The sequence below is a fragment of the Quercus robur genome, chromosome 4 (genome assembly GCF_932294415.1).
Source record: "Quercus robur chromosome 4, dhQueRobu3.1, whole genome shotgun sequence".
In the NCBI taxonomy this organism is placed as follows: domain Eukaryota; kingdom Viridiplantae; phylum Streptophyta; class Magnoliopsida; order Fagales; family Fagaceae; genus Quercus; species Quercus robur.
Genome location: NC_065537.1, coordinates 83,380,727 through 83,397,851, shown reverse-complemented (window position 1 = coordinate 83,397,851; position 17,125 = coordinate 83,380,727). Strand labels below are relative to the sequence as shown.

The following is a 17,125-nucleotide window of genomic DNA, read 5'->3' as shown; positions in this document are numbered from 1 at the left end:
GACTAAACTTATTGTCTTTCATAAGTATCATAATCTATTTTCGTCTTGTTAAAATTTTGTATTCAAAATGTTAAAAACAAAGACTACACAGCAGATATTTTAATATCAGTTTTTTTAGGATACCTTTCTTGGCCTAAACCAACAATCAAATAGGAGTTTCAAGGTCGTTCTACATTTATTGCCCAGAGCAGGCAATTCAAATTCGTTCTATATTCCTACTTTAGTAACCCACAAATAGGGTTCTAGTTAGCTCAACTAGTAAAGTCTCTTATAGTTGTATAAGAGATTTGGGTTTCAATCCCCGCCTATGGCAAAAACTGATTGGTTTCTTGGTCTGATGATAAAGAACTATCATCAAGAGCAAACGACATAGGTTGAAACTCTCTAAAAAAAAAAAAATAACACACAAATAAAATGTTTCTCCAATGGTGTTGCACATGACTAGAGTAATGCAAACAAAATCCATGCCCTAAGAGCCTCACAACAATATTACAATAGATTCATATTCTAAATTATATTAATCTAAAAAAAATACATTATCTATTTTTCTAATGACTTGTAAATAATTGAAGTTCATTTGTCAAATATTATAATACTTATTTAGTATTAAAATAAAATTACTTTCTTTCAAAGAATCTTAGTTACGGAAGTGTTCTTGGCTACTTTTAACACTTCTATGTGGTATCTTAATAATTTTGAGCAATTAGTACTACTTATGCTCTACCGTATCCTATATTTTTTTTATTGATTTACATACCTCTAAGCTTTCTACTTTTGTTTTAGAGTTGAGCAACCTAAGCAACCTTGAGCAGTTGAAGTTGGATCGTTCATCGATTGATAAAAGTCTTCTTCGTAAAATTGGAGTTATGACTTCTCTTAATGTATTGGCAGTGAGCAATTGTGGACTAAATGGCACCCTACCTGATCGAGGTAGGGTTTTTTTTTTTTTTTTTTTCACAATGATATTGCTTCGAATAATTACAATAGTAGAACCTAATAACTAATTATCACATTATACAGGCTGGTGTGAACTTAAGAAGCTCCAAGAGATAGACCTCAGCTACAATAATTTTGAAGGGAGACTACCTTCATATATGGCAAACTTGACATCACTCCGGGTATTGGACCTCTCTAACAATCACTTCAATGGGAACATTGTCCAGTCTCCACTATCAAGTTTGTCATCACTTGAGTACCTTTCTTTCTCAGATAACAACTTCACGATCTCGACCACATTTTCCTTCCTTTTCAACCTCTCAAATCTTAAGATCCTATTAAGTTATAACAATATATTAGCTTTGGAACCCGACTCTCTTACTTTGATTCCAACCTTCCAATTAAAGGTTTTCAGTTTGTCAAATTGTTCATCTAACATTCACAATAGGACACTTCCCAGACTTCTCACAAGAAGTTAGTTGGGCAGTTCCCTTACTGGTTGTTAGAGAACAATACAAGATTGGAGATTTTTATTGTAAATAATAACTCTTTCACGGGGCCTTTTATGGTGCCATATGATATTCGTCCCAACATGTGCTGCATAGATGTTTCTGATAATTACTTACATGGTCCAATTCCCACAAACCTCAGTCTAATTTTTCCAAATTTAAATTATTTAAAAATGTCAAGAAATGAATTTGAAGGCAATATTTCTTCTTCTTTTGGGAATTTGGTTTTCTTACAGGGACTAGACTTGTCTGAGAATCATTTCTCAGGAACCATACCAATGCATTTCATAATGGGTTGCTACAATTTAGAATCTCTCATATTATCAAACAATAGCTTCAGTGGCCAAATATTTCCTACCAATTATAATTGGACCAGGCTAGAAAATTTACATTTGGACAACAATCACTTCTCAGGCACGCTTCCAACATGGATGGGGAACATGACACATTTAGAAAATATTGTTATGGCCAAAAATCATTTTGAAGGTCCTATTCCAATTGAGTTATGCAAACTCATTGATCTTAGATTTCTTGACCTTTCTGACAACAATCTTTTTGGCTCTATTCCATCTTGCTTCAATTCCTCGAGTATCAGTTTTTTTCAATTAAATAAAAATTGCTTGGGCGGTCCAATTCCAAGTTCTTTCCAAAACAACTCCAATCTACTTGCACTGAATCTTCGAGATAACCATCTAACTGGAAACATTCCCAATTGGATTGGCAGCCTCTCATCATTGAGAATTCTGCTCTTGAAAGCGAATCATTTAGGAGGTCAAATTCCAATTCAAGTATGCCTTTTGCAGAATTTAAACATTTTGGATCTTTCCTACAATAAATTTTCAGGTCTAATTCCTCATTGCTTGAGTAACATTACTTTTAATGCATCTGCCCCTGAAACTTCTTTAAGAGGTTATTCTATAGGGATAATTTTTTCAAGGAGTTTGTCATTATATTTGAACACAAAGTCATATATTTTCGAATGTCTCCCTGATGATATATATAAGTTTGAAGGATTTGAGAATGTTGAAGAAGAAGTAGAGTTCACAACAAAAACTAGAACTTACTCCTACAAGGGTGACATCCTCGAGTACATGTTTGGAATTGACCTCTCATGCAACAACCTAGCAGGTAAAATCCCACTGGAACTTGGTAAGATGAGCAGCAACATTCGTGCATTGAACTTGTCACAAAACAATCTATCTGGACCAATCCCAGTAACATTCTCAAATCTAAATCAAATGGAAAGTCTGGATCTTTCCTACAATAATTTGAATGGCAAAATTCCACCTCAATTGACTGAAATGACCTCTCTAGCGATCTTCATTGTGGCACACAACAACTTATCAGGAACAACACCCGATAGAAAAAATCAATTCATTACTTTTGATAAAAGCAGCTATGAAGGGAACCCTCTCCTGTGTGGACCTCCATTACATAATAGTTGCACCAAAGTGAGAACACCGTCTACAATATCAATGGATATTAAGGGGGAAGGTGGTAGTTTCATGGACATGAGTGTCTTCTACATAAGCTTTGTGGTGGCTTACATAACTGTCCTGCTGGGAATTGTTGTAGTTCTCTACATAAATCCATACTGGCATAGGGCGTGGTTTAACCTCATTGAAGTGTGCATTGACACTTGCTACTGCTTTTTTGTGGTTCATTACCATAAGTTGTTCAATTTCAGCCTTGCATAGCCTTGTATTCCTGCTATTTTTTTTGTGGTTTATTACCATAACTTGTTTAATTTCAGACTTGCATAGCCTTGCATTTTAATGATTACATGTATGTGTCTCTTCTTGTTGGATTTTGAATCTAAAGATTGAATTCTAATCCTTCGTTGTGCAAAATCTGTATTTGCTATGTAATTTTAAAGGACTAAGATCGTATTGTTGCTTTAATTGAATATGTGAGTTATGCAAAGACACAGATATACAGCTACTCCCAAGGGGCTATAGGAGTCTAGCCATGAAGTGCCCTGTTAACGGCAAGAAAATCTTAAATCTTGCAAATTATTTCGAAATATTGTCCAACTCTTTTCTACTCACCATGAACTTTGCCAAATCACATAAAACATGCTCATGAATTCACAATGTTCAAAACCAGAATATGGGGACATCCAATCCTATGCACAAGCACTTGTCTGATCTGACAGCTCCAAAGAAAACCAATTGAATAATGTTTAACTTTCTAAATGCTTCAATAAATATTGAAGCATCTATATATTCAAAAGATTTATTCCAACATCTAAATATCCATGTACGTGACATTATTCATAACATAATACAAAAATGACAAATAAACTGACTTGACATTCTCAATAGTGAAAAATATTAAAGAACAATAAATAATATGTACAATAACTTAGATACTCTAGATGCAAGTGATCAAATGTTGTCACCTCAAATAAAACTACCATTGTGATTTGTAAGAAAAAAATTACACACCCCCTAACAACCTTCTCTCGGCCCCTCCCAAAAGAAAAGGGCAAAAATGACCCAGTCACTCCTACAAAACTTATAGAGTGGGTGGGTCTTTCAACAATTGATGCTTTTTCCTCAGTTGCCTTTATCCTTTTTTGCTAAGAATTAGCAAACAAATGACACCAATTGGTCTAAATTTTACCCTGATGCTCCAGCAGTAGCACGCTTATCATATTCCCCTTACTCTTCTTTGGCAAACTCTTCAATCAATTCACGTTGCCCTGGGGTCAAATTCCTGCACAAATCAAGCATTTTAATCTACTATGAAAATGAGAGGCTGCAAAAACATTCCCATATGAGGCTATAGATTACAGTAATATGACACCTTTTTTCCCATATATAGTCCACACACTGGATTGAACTGAACCATAAAAATACATTATGGAGGGTGAAAAATCCTGCAACAACAATGGTTAAGAACAAGGAAACCTACGATGGAATATTGACATTGAATTGCACATATTGATCACCAAATGAGTAAGAGTTCTTTGTCTTGATCCCTGCATAAAAACAATGAATTCAGAGGGAAAACACACGCAATTTCGATATAAAAAATAAATTTAAAAATTAAAAAAAAAAAGTTTTTATTCTCAAGATATGAAGGTTCAAGGAGTTGCACATCTTTCTTCCCCCAAGGAGTTGCACATCTCTCCGCTAATCCTGTTTTCCATTCTCGCACTAAACATATTGAGGGGAGATGTTGAGGATAATGCTGGTTTTAGGGGTTGCAGCGCCTGAGGTTGAAGATAGAATTTGGGAGTTACCGTTAGGATTTGAATTAAGAAGCAAAACGCACCGGTTCTTACTAGAATGTATTTATCAGAACGCACCGTATTGCTTATGTCATATATGTTAGTAATTGAGTCTTAAAACGGTGCCGTTCTTTGTGAACTCAGAAACTGTTAGACTTGGCGCGAAAATCTGTTGAGCTTAGCTCCTTGAATCATGGACTAGATCCGTATAATGTGGATTGGTTGTTATATAGTTAAGCTTGGGCTTTGTACTATAAATACGTTTGTATACCACTGAAACTAATTAAGCAAGAATTACTCAGTTTTACAATCTTTGCTCTCTCTCTCTCTCTCTCATCCTTTTCTTCTTCTCAGTTTATCTGTTACTGTTGTTTACAATTGGATTCTTGCTTCAATAGTTGTTTGCACTAGACATATATTTCTTCAGTATTTTCCAAAGATACATTATGAAGCATCCACAGAAAAAGGGAGAAACAATTAAATTGATGATCTTTTTTTTTTTTTTTTTTTTTTTTTTTAGTGCAATTCAACTGATTACTTTCAGATTTACGTTAATGATTCCGAGTAAATTCAGATAAATGCAACATACCAGCACAATTTCCCGTTCTCCATGACACTGAGGACAAGTAATCTGCACCATAATTGGGCCCTGTTGCATGGAAATCTGGATCGGCACCAAAACAACCAAAATTCTGGGAAAATATCTGCCAGCAGTAAAACTCTAAACTGGTAATTGAATTCGATGTGTCCATCTTCTAGTTTTCCTAGCTTTTTTTTCTTTTTTTTTAAATTAAATTTTGAGACAATTTTGGGTTATCATATGAAAGAAAGAATTTCAATGTTTAATATGTAAAATGAGGTGAGCATATTTCCTTTTCTTTTGTAAAAAATTGAGAACATCACACTTTCTAATTCTTTGTTTTGTATAAATTTAGAAATCATGGTTTTGATGAAGAAAATCCTCCATTCTATGGGAATTTTTAGCTAATCACGAACTACAATTGACGTGGTACTCCAAATCAATAAAAACAAAATTTCGGTCCATTTTGGTCCAGTTCAGTCCAAGTAGGCCCATTTGTTCCACTTCTGACCAATTCAGTCTCTGCGGTCCATTTCAGTCTATACAGTCCACTATGGTCCAACTAGGTCTTCCAGTCCACTTCAGTCCGTTTAGTCCACTTCTGTTTATTTGGTCCATTTCGATCTAAATCTGTCCACTTCAGCCTCTTTGGTCCGTTTCAGTCCGCTTTAGTCCATTCCATCCACTTCTGTCCATTTGGTCCATTTTGATCTAAATCGGTCGACTTCAATCCCTATGATCCGTGCGGTCCACTTTGGTCCATTCGGTGCACTTCTGTCCATTTGGTTCATCTCAATCTAACTCGATCCACTTCGGTCCCTTTGGTCCGTTTCTGTCTACTTTGGTCCATTTGGTTTATTTAAGAATGTTTTTCATTCACATTTGAGGATAATCCATCCATGCGGTAGACCGAAGCTATTTGCATTTGGTAGGGAATACTTTTTTTTTATATATAAAAAAAAAGATTGAATTGGTAGGGAATACTTTAATTTAATGCAACTTCATGTTAACTTTTACTCTTGGATATTAATCAAACCTCTCTTCCTTCCTCCTTCATTCTCCCAATCAAACACAATAGAAGCAGCACAAGTTAGAATTACTGTCAAATCAGCAAAATTTTCACTAAAGGTGAAGACTATACTCTCTTCCGTCTAAAGAATACCTATCCAATGGTTTTTGGCTTAGGCTGCATGAATTTCCATTCCCTCATCTTAGTGCTAACTAGGCAATAAATTGCGTCTTCAAGATTGTATATCACTGGATATCATAACTTGAATGTGTATGATTTCATAAAGTGTTGCATTGAAATTTAAGCATGAAAAGTAGAAAATTGTGAATAAGAGGAAGCCTAGTGTGAGTAAGAATGGGATGGAATTTGCTATTAGCGGTATTTCATTATAAATGCCCACGAGGGTTACACAATTACTAGACTGAGTAAAAACATTGAGAAACACTTCTTTTTCTAATTCTTTGCGTAGTCTAGTTTTAAAACTCATGTTCTGATCAAGAAATTAAGTATAACCCGTTTCAGCATAAATGATGAGATCCTAGAGAGATGCCTTTTGGGAGGAAACTAAAGCCAAATTTGCCAGCCATTTTAAATGTTGAAAATCCAGGTTGTCTTACTTTTGAGGGAGATGCACAATGTGATTGACCTATGCATGAAAAATATTATGTAATGAGAAATTTAGAATGTGTTATGGTGCATTCCTCTCACAGAATGTGGGTCTTATAGGTGGGATTATCAAATATGAGAGAGGTGTCCCTTGAGACTATCTTGTAAGATAATTTTTTCATATTGTATTCTCTCAATGAAATTGAATTATAATTATTTAATAAAATTTTGAAAAAAAAAAAAAAAAAAAAAAAAAAAACTTCTCATGGTGGTGGTGGAAAGGTACAATGGCGCAAAGTCTTCAACTACCATGGTCTAGGCTATCTCTCAAATATTGAAATCTTTATAATACTAGTGATATAAAATAGTATTTACTATGAAACACTTTCCAAGAATGTATTGGATACGAGTAAAACTGGTTATTTTTCTTTCTTCTTAAAGCTAAAGAAAGGAAATATGACTTTTGCTACCTGATACAAACAGACCTGTAATTATAAAATAAAGCTTGCAAACGACATTCAGGGGTCTATACTACGAATAGATAACAAAATGGCATGGTTATAGAAAAGGGAAGAATGCTCTTAAGAACAAGAATTTCTAACACAAGGAGGCTGCAACAACGACTAAGAACAAGGAAACCTACGATCGATGCTAACATTGAAGTGAGAAAAAATCAAACGTGGCTGAAATGTAAATAGATCAATTAATGTGCTAGACAAAGGCAAAGTAATATTAGATCTCACACCAAACGTGGTCATTTTTGTCTCATAATTAAATTCCTCCCTCATCAAGTTATGTGCGAACCTATTCAAAAGTGTTGGCCGATACATGTGTACAAAAAACTACAATTTGGACAGGTTTTTAAACATTCTTATATCATCCAAGTTACCGGCTTTTTTTTTTTTTTTTTTTTTGAACCAAGAAAAAACGAAGAATAATAAACAATAAAACAAATTGATATATTTCTTGCTCATCATTTCTGAAATGATAGACTGACTTTAATTGGGCATCCTCTTTCAATTCACGTAGCCAATTGGGTTTCTCCCTTGAATAAAATTATAGGTCATTCTAGTTTATTTCAGTAAATTCCAGCCCAAATTTGAGTTTGGGCCTGTAGTAAGTTATCAGGTTGTATCTTAATTTTTTTTTTCTCCCACTTATATGTAACCCACAAAATACAAATTCCAAAGCAATTGAAATTTTAATTACAAGAAACTTTTTGCACCAAATATGGATCGATAGTGGTAAGTAAAAGAGTAATATTAGTAATGGACCTAGATGAGAACAAGTAAAACTTTGCAAAATAAACTGTTATGAAAAATGTTGTGAATTTTTTTGTGTAGTGTTTTTTTTTTTTTTTTTTTTTTTTTGAGAAGTGTTACATCAAATCTTAGGTGTTAAGTTATTACTGGTTCTAAATTTTGATTTCAACCCATCACAGAAATTATTTTTTTGCTATGATCATTAATAGCTTGTAACAACATGCTACTTAAAATTTGTTGTAAAAATATTATGAAATATGTTATGAATATAATATTTCTTTCTCTCTCTTTTTTTCTTGTTTTTCGTGTGATAAAAAATATTATTTTATTTATTGGCTAATATTTGATTTTAATTAATACTATTACAATAATAAAAATAATCATACTAGTTAAACATTTGGGGGTCTTTTATATACTTGGGTCTCTAGATGACCGCCTTAATTACTTATATAGTTATAAATTGTTCTTTCTAACTCCAAGTACTGGCTCCATGCTATGAACATTAGCAACAAAAGAAAAGCTCCAAATGCAGATAATGTTTAACTCTTGGCTTGGCAAAAATTATGATAAAGTGGATGATGAAATTGTTTTTTTTTTTTTTTTTTTTTTGAGAAAAAATGAATGATGAAATTGTTGTGCAACTAAGACAAAAAACTTTTCTCCCGAGGCCCTACACTATAGCGTACTCTATGCATTTAATGAAAGTGAAGTTGGACCACTTATTAGCTGGCAAATGCACTAGCAAGAGGTAACGGTTTGAAGACAAAATACCGTGTATAGTCGAAGTCTTTTGCTTTGTCTCCATGTATATATACTTTTTAGTTAAATAATTTATTAAATAATTATGAGATTTATTTAAATAATTTTATGAATTATATTTTTTAATAAAATTTTTATATACGGTCTTATAAAGGGTCACAAAATGAGTTGGAATTCTAGATTTGGAGGAAAATTTTATGGATAAAAATGGACAAAACTTTGGCCTAACTCCTTCCTTATATTTCTAAGCCTTTCCCCACTAAAAAAAAAAAAAAAAGGTCCTACTAATCCAAAAGACAAGTCCTAGCTGCGGACAACCAAAGGTCAATCTTCGCGTCTGGTTTGGGTTAATTTGACAAAATAATTTGATAAAAGTCAAGATGGTGGGTGGAACCATGGAAAGACACCATTGACGCTGAGTCTTCAACTGTTGTCATGTAGGTCTTCTTAAAGGAAATGTTAAGCTGTTATAAATGACTGAGTCATGTAGTCAATTGGGTTCCTATCAATGTTGTCAATACCTTTCCAGTGGAATTCAGGAATGAGTAATGCCACAGGTATAAATTATTTTACAATATTTTGACCCATCATTAATATCACTTTTTCATTTACCAATAATTACTCACCATATCAGCAGTTTCTAATTTTTTTCGTAAAAAAGTTTGTATCTCTAGCATTATTCTTCAAAAATCCCCCTTTCTCCTTTGAATAAAATTTCGGGCCATTCTAATTTATTTCGGTCCATTCCAACCTAAATTGGAATTTAAGCCTGTAGTAAGTTATTAGGCTGTATCTTAATTTTTTTTTTCTCCCACTTATAAGTAACCCACAAAATACAAATTCCAAAGCAATTGAAAAATATTGTAAATTTTTTGTGTATTGCTTTTTTTTTCTTTTTTTTTTTTTTAGAAGTGCTACATCAATCATAGGTGTTAAGTTATTACTGGTTCTAAATTATAATTTGAACCCACCATTGAAATTATTTTTTTGCTATCAATAATAGCTTGTAACAATATGCTACTTTAAGATTTGTTGTAAAAGTGTTGTAAAAAATGTTATGGATGTAGTATTTCTTTCTCTATTTTTTTTTTCTTGTTTTTCGCTTGATATAAAAATATTATTTTATTTATTTGCTAATATTTGAGTTTAATTAATTAGGGATGGCAATTTTTGCCTGACCCGCGGTACCTGGCCCAATCTGACCCTAATGGGCCAAGTTTTACCCGATCCGATTAAAAATAGGGTCGGGTCCGAGTTTTTACAAAAACCCGACCTAAACCCGGACCCGACCTGACCCGCTTAAAACTGAAATTACCAAAAAAATACCCTAGTATATATATAAACTTATAAACCCTAAATTATTCTCTCATTTCACTCAACCAACTACCCTAGCCGCCCCTCCCACTCTCACTCACTCTCCTCTCCTCTCCTCTCCCAATCATAGTCGTCGGCCATGTCTACTTTAGGGAAAGCAGCAGTAGCTTTGGGCGGTCCTTCTTGTTGTCTCCAAACCTGAGCATTATCGTTTATAGTGTGGAGTATTGACGTTGATTTGTTGGAGATTTCACGGATGGGGTTCTTGAAGTCGTCGAAGTTGTTGAAGAAGTGAAAGTCTTTGCCGGAGGGTATGCCGTGAGAGGAGGCGGAGAGCTTGGACAGTGAGGAGGCTAGGGTTTAGGCCTTATCGGCTTCGACTTCGGCTTTGTCACAGTGGTGGTGATGCTCATTCATCATCTTGAAATTTTGATTTTGATTCTTGGATGGTAGATTTAGATTTGGTTGTTAAGATTTGATGTTCCTTGCATGTGCCTGTTTTAGATTTTGATTTCAAATGTATTTGGTTTTTGTGAATAGTTTGATTTTAGCTAGAATAGGTGCTGATCAAGAGGTAGGTTTCCTTTTGTTTTCCAGTCCGCCTGTGGACTTGCTTAAGACCTTAGAGTATGACTGTAATGGAGTTTATTTCAACGGACTTTGTACTGATTTGGATGTAGTTGTTTAGTTTAATGATATTGTCGTTTTTAACCCAAAAAAAATAGTTTGATTTCAAATGTATTTGGTTTGTGAATAGGAAATTTGAATGGGTTTGGTGGATTTGATTTGAGATTTACTTGGATTTGTTGTTTGTGCTGCTGTGATTCTTTTTTCTCAGAAAACAATAATTTCTTTTTTTATTTTTTTATTGAGCCACGGATTGGGCCACTGTTTTCAGGGCCTTGGCTGGGCGGGGCCCGTGGAGCCCGCGGGGCTCGACGGGGCGGGTCTGGGCCCGAGAAAAAAATCCGTTTAATAAACGGGCTGGATCCGGGCCGCGGATCCTAACCCGCAGGTCAGGTCCGGGTATGTAAAAACCCGGCCCGAACCTAACCCGTTGCCATCCCTATAATTAATACTATTACAATAAAAGAAATAATCTTATTGGTTAAAATATAGGGGTCTTTTATTTACTTGGGGCCCTAGGTGACTGCTTGAATTGCTTATAGTATAGAGCTAGCATTGCTAAAGCTGCTCCTCCTAACTCCAAATTTTGGTTCAATGTTTGCATCATCTCATCCTTAAACCACACTGTGGAGTGTGGACATTAGCAACAACAAAAAGCTCCAAATGCAGGTAATGTTAACACTAGGCTTGACAAAAAATATGATAAAGTGGATGATGAAATTGTTGTGCAACTAAGACAAAAAAAATTTCCCAAGGCCCTACTATAGTGTATTCTATGGGTTAAAATGTACAAAACTTTGGCCTAACCCTTAAACATGAACCCTTATATCTCTTAGCCTTTCCCCACAAATAAATAAATAAATAAATAAGAATAAGAAAGAAGTCTCAGCTGCGGACAACTAAATGTCATTCTTTGCATCTCGATTGGGTTAATTTGACAAAATAATTTGATAAAAGTCAAGATGGTGGGTGGAACCGTGGAAAGACACCATTGACGCCAAGTCTTCAACTTACACACACTGTAAGTCTATCACTATCCTCAATCACAATACTAGTGATATAGACTAGTATTCATTAAGAAAAACTATTCAAGAAGGGATTATACAAGTTAAGAAATTGCGCTAAATGGGGTATTTCTTACGCTGCTATCTAATATCTAACGTATTATGGTTTTTACCTTGATTTTTAGGATTTCTCTTTTCTTTGGAAAATATTAAAAATATTATGCATTTTGCTATATAAGCTTTTATAGATTAATGTGGTAATAAGTACAATTGGTGGATTTTAAAATTTTAATAAATGAGTATTTGAAATTTTTTTTTGGGTGATTTGCAACACAATAGTTTGTAAAGACAATATAGTAAAGTCTAGGGTTAGACTAAGACAATTTTATGTCTAAGGCAACAATTTTATTTGAGACTTTTTATTTTATTTTATTTTATTCAACTATCATTTAGATGTCATTATTAAATTTTATATTGTAACTCTAATTTTTTTTTTTCATTTTTCTTGCTTTTTTATATACAAAATTACTATGTTTCTAAATTTATGTGTTTTCTAACATCTACTTTTAAATTTGAGCTGATTTTGGAGTATCATGTCAAAGCATTTCAATGTTTGATATATAAAAAAGTGTTAATTTCCCTCTAAAATGAGGTGAGTTTATTTTCTTTTCTTATGTAAAACAACATGCTTTAAATGTGGTATTATCTTTTTGCATATGACTTTTATGGGTTTGCTTTTAAAATGATGTGTGCCAAAAAAGACCAGGGCTTTATGTTGCTTCAAAACAATTTCCCCCATTGCAAATGAAGCAGGGCAAAATGCTTCAAAATTTTATTGTTTGCTAGTTGTTTCCTTTTTCTAAGTTTGATAGGATTTTTTTTTCATGCATATTTAAGGGTAATCAATTCGTGCTGTTTAGATGGCATCTATTTGCATCAAGTCTGGAATGCTTTGATTGAATGCATCTTCATGTTAAGTTGGACTTGTCATTATGGTGAGGGAATGGCAGGTATACAACTTCAGATTTCACTGTTTAGTGAAATCCCAATTTCAAGGTGCAATTTTACTCTTTGATATACTAATCAAACTGTTGTGGTTAAATGATTAAATTTACCATATTCTAATTGCTTAAACTTTTGGGACAATCAATAATTTAACATTTAACCACACAATTCTAACACTTCCTTCTACAGTAATTCTCCAAAACAAATCCAATAGAAGCAAAACAAATTAGAATTACTATCAAATCATCTATATTTTTACCAAAGGTTAAGAATGTTCTCTCTTCCATCTAGAGAATACCTATATATGCATTCGCTTTTGGCTTAGGCTGCATGAATTCCTTGCATGCTAAGATTGCATACGACAAAGCTCCAATAGATGATATGGTATTGATCTATGATTGAGTTTGTTTTGTGTTGCTGTTTTAGATGTGATTTAATGGTGAGGGTTTCAGTTAAAACTCAATAAATATCTTGCATCTTGAAAATGGATATTCTCATAACGTGCTTCCCTCATCCCTCATCATTAGTTATAACTGCTGACTAGGCATTAAATAATTTAAATTGCTTCTTGGAGATTGTATTTTACTTGCTATCTTAACTTAAATATTTGATCCCATGAAGTGTACAAAAGGAAACCTATATAGATATGTAAACATGTGACGAAATTTGCTATGAGCATTGTGACATTTCACTTCAATACAAATGAACATATGAGAGTTACAAACTAACCTAAGAAAAATAAATTGTGTCATGGTGCGTTCCTCTAACAACATGTGAGTCTTATAGGTGGGGACTATCAAATATGAGTCTTAAGAAAAAAAAATAATAAAAAGAACTTTCATAGTGGTGGGTAGAAAGATATGGTAGACATGATCACACAAAGTCTTCTTTTTCTTTTCTTTTTTTGGTATAATCACATGAAGTCTTCAACTGTCATGGTTTAGGTTATCTCAAATAATACAAAGTTTATAATATTAGTGATATAGCTAGATTAGTATTTACTACAAAATAATTTCCTAGAAAGCGCTGGATAGGTCTTTGGCCTTTTGTTGAGTCTAGGTCTCCTCAAATAATACAAAAGAACAGTCACTAGTCATCGCTACGAAACATTTTACAAGAACGCATTACATACGAAATAGGAAAACACCAATGCCATGGGCTAGTCATCACTACGAGACATTTTTTTTGAAAGCACTACTGAAACCAAAGTTTTCAGCCTCTTCTTGAGTGTGCGTCTTCTCAAATAATGCAAAACTCCAAACCATTAACACGAAAGTCTTTGGCACCTTCTTGAGTTTAGGTATTCTCAAATAATGCAAAGCTCATAACACCAATGCTATGATCTAGTCATTACTATGAATCATTTTCCATGAAAGCACAATTGAAATCAAAGTTTCTGGCCTCTTCTTGAGAGTGGATCTTCGCAAATAATGCAAAACTCATTATATCATGAACTAGTGCTCACTATGAAACCCTTCCCAAATGCCAACAAGGCACTAAACTCTAAACACAAGTTGGGAAAGCACAATTGATTCCAAGTCTTTTTTCTTTTGTTGAGTCTAGGTCTTCCCATATAATGCAAAACACACACCTCATTCAAAAATATGACTTAAGTTCAACAGGCAAAATATATATATATATATATATATATATTGCTTTCTTACTCAACAAGAAATAACAGCTAGCAGTACAATTTAATTTCTAAATATAACGTAGCTCGGAGTTGTTCTTTCATCAGCAAACGTTTTCTTCTAACTACTCTCATAAAAGGTTTCAGAAGAGAAAAATGATGATGATGGGAGAAACATGGTCTCAACTAGGCTCACTGATTGCGACCGCAATGTTTCTTTGGGCCATGTTTGACAAATATTTCCCTCACCATCTTCGTAGCCTAATCCTAAGTCATACTAAGAAATTGACTAGTTTCGTGTACCCTTATATCCAAATTAAGTTCCCTGAATTCACTGGCGAGTATCTTAAGCGCAGTGAAGCCTATGCTGCCATTGAAACATACCTCAGTAGCAAGTCCTCCAGTGAAGCTAAAAATCTTAAAGCAGTAGTTGTCAAAGACAGCAGTCAACCTGTACAACTGAGCATGGATGAGAACGAAGAAGTTACAGATGAATTTGAAGGCATGAAGGTTTGGTGGGGTGTAAAGAAAATCTCCCCAAGAACACAGTTCTTTCTACCCAGAGATGGAGGAGAAGAGGTATTACAAGCTCACTTTCCATAAATCTCACCGAGGAACTCTCTGTGGGAAATTCATCAATCATGTCCTGCAAGAAGGAAAAGCAATAACGGTGAGAAATCGACAAAGGAAGCTGTGCATCAACAATCCTAGTCAGAATTGGGGTGGCTACAGGTCAACCAAATGGAGCCATGTCACTTTTGAGCACCCAGCAAGTTTTGACACTTTGGCCATGGGCTCGAAGAAAAATGAAGAAATCATCAATGACCTTATTAAGTTCAGGGAGGGAAAAGAGTATTATGCTAAGATTGGCCAGGCCTGGAAGCGTCGCTATCTTCTCTATGGTCCTCCCGGAACTGGTAAGTCTAGCATGATTGCTGCTATGGCTAACTACTTGAACTATGATATCTATGATCTTGAATTGACGAGAGTTAAGGACAACACAGAGCTGAGGAGGCTTTTGATCGAGACGACAAGTAAGTCTATTATTGTGATTGAAGATCTTGATTGCTCACTAGATCTTACGGGTCAACGAAAAAAGAAAAAGGAGCAAGAGAAGGATGAGGAAAAGGACCCTACTAGTAAAATGGCCAAAGTAGAAGAAGAAAGTAGTAGTAAGGTCACTCTCTCTGGTTTGTTGAATTTTATAGATGGGCTTTGGTCAGCTTGTGGGGGAGAGAGGATCATCGTTTTCACCACTAATTATGTGGAAAAGCTTGATCCGGCTCTCATTAGGAGGGGACGTATGGACAAGCACTTAGAAATGTCCTATTGTGGCTTTGAAGTATTCAAGGTTCTTGCCAAGAATTATTTGAATGTTGACTCACATGAACTGTTTGCGACCATTGACCATTTGTTGGAGGAAACCGATATGACTCCTGCTGATGTTGCTGAGAATTTGATGCCTAAGTCACAGAATGAAGATGCTGAGACTTGTTTAAAGAAATTGATTGAAGCTATTAAGACAGCCAAAGAGGAAGCAACAAAGAAGGCTGAGGAAGAGGCACGGTTAAAGGCAGAGAAAGAAGAGAAAGAGAAGCAAGAAGCTACTCAACAAGATGCGAAAGTTGATGAGTCTTTAGCTAAAGATGTCAAAGAGAATGGTGTTGATGTTGTGAAAGATGACAAGACATTGGGTAAAGAGCTGAAAGAAAAAGGAGTCACCGCCTGAAGTAAACTAGGATACAATTATGACTGAATTTGTTCCTGTGTGCTCTGCATTATATATTGATGCTTGAAGAATGTGAAAAGATGTGTAATAGTACAATGGTGGTTAGAACTACTAATCTACTAGGCTGTAGTGTGTAGATGTTTGTATGTTTTTAGTTTGTGTAATAAGAATTACTCTGCTCCTATTAGATTCAATAAGAACTACTCTGTTCCGATAAGATATGAATCAAGCGGGAATCATCACCTTTACCAAACTGTTCATGCTTTTTTTTTTTTGAGAAGTCAAAGCAGCGCCAAGTATTTGTAGATTGTAGTAGTGTTCTAGGCTCCTAGTTATTTTTTGAATATAGAAAAATAAAATACAGCCAAAATAGAAGTCAAACAATTTTTTATTGTTAAGTTACACATGCACCCAATGGTTCTTAAACTCGAGATCTCATTATTATTGTGGGAGACAGAAGTGCCAGTTGAGCTATGGCCTATAGCTCAATATTAAAAATAAGATCTGTACTGTATTTGATACATCATTTATTCTTCTTAAAGTGTTTTTATGATATAACACATATTTTCTGTAAAGGTATTTGTTAAAATACTGGGATTGCTTTCTCTTTCATGCTTGTGTTTTCCTGTTGCAGCCAACTCTTACTCTATTGACATTCTTATCAACAAGAAAGGATATAAGCACTTGTAGGAACCAAAAAAAAAAAAAAAAAACCTATAAAAATAATATATAATTTTCATTTACGGTGTAAATGTAATTGGTATGCTTTATAAGAATATGTTATTTCAGTTTGATCTCTCTTTCTGGGTTTGTCTATGTGAATTGTGAAATGAGTTTCCTTGTAAAGCGCCTTCATTTGAAGGAACACACTGTCCTAGATGGATCTGGAAATGTTATCAAATTAGCCGCCCCAGTGGAAT

At 34.3% G+C, this 17,125-nt stretch overlaps 1 protein-coding gene and 1 pseudogene across 1 annotated transcript in view; both read left to right on the top strand.

Annotated features, from left to right (window-relative positions):
* LOC126722785 (receptor-like protein 56) overlaps window positions 1-3,148 on the top strand; it is a 37,354-nt gene extending 34,206 nt beyond the window's left edge. The window contains exon 7 of the mRNA XM_050425932.1: window positions 2,940-3,148. Coding sequence (XP_050281889.1) covers window positions 2,940-3,142 — 203 coding nt within the window. The 3' untranslated portion in view covers window positions 3,143-3,148. The remainder of the gene's footprint in view (window positions 1-2,939) is intronic.
* An 11,387-nt stretch (window positions 3,149-14,535) lies between these two features.
* On the top strand, window positions 14,536-16,253 carry LOC126724027 (AAA-ATPase ASD, mitochondrial-like; annotated as a pseudogene).
* Window positions 16,254-17,125: the final 872 nt, after the last annotated feature.